Below are 1,472 nucleotides of genomic sequence, written 5' to 3' on the forward strand. Positions count from 1 at the left end.
AGAGTAAAATATGACTGTAGCCCTAACCATTAAATTGAAAGAAAGAAAGAAAGAAAGGCTTTAGATTCAGATTAGATTAAACTGATTTTAGATCGGACTGAATTAGATGAAGAACAACAGAGAACATTTCCAACGTGAACTTCGCTTCTCGCGAGCGCACATTCAGACCAGAAGATGGTAGTATAGCTCATCTTTCTTCCAGTCAACACCCACGAACCCTGAACGACCCCGCCTGAAACAGAGCCCTGCAAATGGGAGAAGCTCTTATAACCTCCTGCCTTTACCCAGCCAATGAAGTCGCCTGAAATAGGGCGGTGAGAACATCTCGACCCACTCAACTTCAGTAAAGTTCTGTAACTTCTGTCAAAGAAACTCGGCGCTGGTGGAGTGGAGTGTCTTCTGGACCCGTTGTCAGTGTGGATGAGACCAACCATGGCGCCCAGTCAGGGTTCCAGGATGCTCAGTAAAGATGATGCGAATGATAAACTTCACTTTCGGATGATAAACGAGCAACAAGTGGAGGATATCACCATTGATTTCTTCTACAAACCGCATACCATTACGTTACTGACGTTCACCGTCGTCAGCATAATGTACTTTGCGTTTACGAGGTAAGTAAACAGCAGGTTTACGGCAGGACACACCTGTCATCATGGCAACCGCAACTCAGAGCGCGTGACAGAGCATTCAGTCAAGCCGACTACTTTATTGAATTTCAGCTTAAATAGTTTAAATGGAATGAAGATGTTTTGTTACAATGTTGCCAACGCAGATCAGGTTAGCAACTGCTTTAAATTATTTGAAAAACAAAACAAACAAATAAAACAAGTTTTTCAATGCCACTTCGACTTATGGTAACAGTGTTTATACACAACCTGGGGGGACAACTTTAAATTTTTTATTATATTGATAATACTATTTTAAAACGTTCAATGTATTTTTGAATGACATAATGACTGTTAATGTGATATATTCACTTATAGTTAACTAAAACCATAAAAATAGTTTATTGAAATAAAAAAAACTAGTTGTCAAGAGCAAGGCAACATTTCTGATTTTTATTAATTTCAACTTTATTTACTGAAAAAAAAGCAAAAACTAAAATAAAAAAACTATATCATATTTAAAAAAAACACACAAACTAATAAAAATGACAAAAAACAACAAAATTAGCTACTAAAACGAAAATGCAAAATATAAATAATAAAAACTAACACCCCAAAAATCTGGTGACATTGTGAAAGGTTACAGTTCTGTGATGTAGTCATGGTTCTGATATGTTATCTGTACCTCATGTTTTCATTTTTGGCAGGGATGATGGTGATTCTGATAATAACCTGCGTGTGGGTCTACTGCTGGTTGGCTCTTTCTTTCTTGTTATCAGTGTTCTTGCCTTCCCCAACGGTACAGTCATTGTTCATTTGCTTCTCAGTTAGGGCTGGACAATAATTCAATATCAATATGTATCACGA

The 1,472-nt window shown here is 37.2% G+C and overlaps 1 protein-coding gene across 1 annotated transcript; it reads left to right on the forward strand.

The window, feature by feature from the left end:
• The first annotated feature begins 201 nt into the window (after positions 1-201).
• Positions 202-1,462, forward strand: LOC107736823 (phosphatidylserine synthase 1-like). Its single transcript, XM_016548169.1, has 2 exons — positions 202-611; positions 1,313-1,462. The coding sequence occupies exons 1-2, from the start codon at positions 421-423 to the stop codon at positions 1,434-1,436; spliced, it is 315 nt and encodes a 104-aa protein (XP_016403655.1). The 5' UTR covers positions 202-420; the 3' UTR covers positions 1,437-1,462.
• Positions 1,463-1,472: the final 10 nt, after the last annotated feature.

The sequence above is a fragment of the Sinocyclocheilus rhinocerous genome, unplaced genomic scaffold (assembly GCF_001515625.1).
Source record: "Sinocyclocheilus rhinocerous isolate Xijiao unplaced genomic scaffold, SAMN03320098_v1.1 C37018175, whole genome shotgun sequence".
Taxonomy (NCBI): Eukaryota; Metazoa; Chordata; class Actinopteri; order Cypriniformes; family Cyprinidae; genus Sinocyclocheilus; species Sinocyclocheilus rhinocerous.

What these genes read in the sequence shown, in the direction of transcription:
- LOC107736823 (XM_016548169.1), top strand. Translation starts at nt 421, where the DNA reads ATGAGACCAACCATGGCGCCCAGTCAGGGTTCCAGGATGCTCAGTAAA. An exon ending in ATGTACTTTGCGTTTACGAG is followed by an intron (nt 612 to 1,312) that starts GTAAGTAAACAG and finishes CATTTTTGGCAG; the next exon opens with GGATGATGGTGATTCTGATA.